The sequence below is a fragment of the Solanum stenotomum genome, unplaced genomic scaffold, assembly GCF_019186545.1.
Source record: "Solanum stenotomum isolate F172 unplaced genomic scaffold, ASM1918654v1 scaffold20312, whole genome shotgun sequence".
Lineage (NCBI taxonomy): Eukaryota > Viridiplantae > Streptophyta > Magnoliopsida > Solanales > Solanaceae > Solanum > Solanum stenotomum.
Window position 1 is genome coordinate 1 of NW_026025967.1, and position 1,164 is coordinate 1,164.

The 1,164-nt window shown below is 31.0% G+C and overlaps 1 protein-coding gene across 1 annotated transcript; it reads right to left on the reverse strand.

The window, feature by feature from the left end:
• Positions 1 to 27: 27 nt before the first annotated feature.
• LOC125850896 (uncharacterized) lies at positions 28 to 821 on the reverse strand. Its single transcript, XM_049530728.1, has 4 exons — positions 650 to 821; positions 501 to 563; positions 377 to 421; positions 28 to 296 (listed from the first exon to the last, which is right to left on the reverse strand). The coding sequence occupies exons 1-4, from the start codon at positions 819 to 821 to the stop codon at positions 28 to 30; spliced, it is 549 nt and encodes a 182-aa protein (XP_049386685.1).
• Positions 822 to 1,164: the final 343 nt, after the last annotated feature.

Genomic DNA, 1,164 nt, shown 5'->3' on the forward strand with positions numbered 1-1,164 from the left:
TGATTCATTATCTCCTCCAGTTGCATATTAAAAAGGATGTTTTGTCTCAAAAAACTGACGTGTTAGACATAAAGTTCCTCCAGATTCGAAATGTTGTGTGTAGGGAGATGTTATTAACTTTCCTGGATTTTTCTTTCTGCCACGTTTCTTCGGTGTCACTTTCTTTTTGTTTTGATCAACAGGGGCTCTTTTCTTTAGATAAGATTCTTCGGTCTTATTGATCTGAGAAAGATCTTCATCAAGAAAAATAAAATCATCAAGAGTATGCAAAGGTTTTTGACAATCCTCTGTTGCATCTGCATACAATAGACATATTGATTAATTTACAGTCAACAGATGCAACACTTATTTATGTTGGCTTTGTTGACTACATTACCATAAGGTTGCGCCCCAACTGTTTTCACATCAGCAACCTCTTGGACTGTAAGCAAAGTAAATATTTTAATAACGTTATTAAAATAAAATGAAAGAAGTTTATTTGAAGTGAAGAAAATTAATACCATTTATATCAGCAACAACCTCTGACAAAACTTTTTCAATAGCAATTCCTGCAACATCTTCCTCTGTACATAACAAAAACATTTAAAATAAGATAGTTGAATTAACATATATGAAATATGTAATATATTTGTATAAAACCCTTCATTACCTATTTTACTTGATACTCTTTCAAAATTTTCAACGTCAGCAAATCTAACTGAAGCTTTAAGCACTTGAGATTCTTCATTCTGATTTGATCTCATAACATGAGCATCGTGACCTCTTGATTCATTTACAGATGCATTAACATAGGGAGAGAATGCTGTATATGTAATTAACATATATTATAAGAAAAACATATTAAAAGTATATTATGATTATAACAGAAATGTATTGAAAATATAAAGAAACCTCCATTGAAATCTAATCCACCCGAAAACGTCTCGCCAGCCTGCTTCTTAGATGGTTCCCTGACTTCTCTGATAACAGAGCTGCTGCCACCATTCTTAGCAAACAACAAAGAAATATCCTCCAATAATTGTTTGTTAGAATTCACCACAAATTCTTTGATTTCATTAAATCCTAAATCAATCTTCTCTTCAAGTGCTTTGTTATTTTCATTCACCTAGTAGATATTAAACCATAACACAAAAATAAAAAATATAAAAGTTCTGGAAAAAAAAA

Bases quoted from the DNA above. Each gene is read 5' to 3' on its own strand.
- LOC125850896 (XM_049530728.1), bottom strand. From the start codon at position 821: ATGTTAATTACATATACAGCATTCTCTCCCTATGTTAATGCATCTGTA. The intron at 564-649 runs GTAATGAAGGGT...TGTTATGTACAG, and splicing joins AAGAGTATCAAGTAAAATAG to AGGAAGATGTTGCAGGAATT. The intron at 422-500 runs GTATTAATTTTC...CTTTGCTTACAG, and splicing joins GGTTGTTGCTGATATAAATG to TCCAAGAGGTTGCTGATGTG.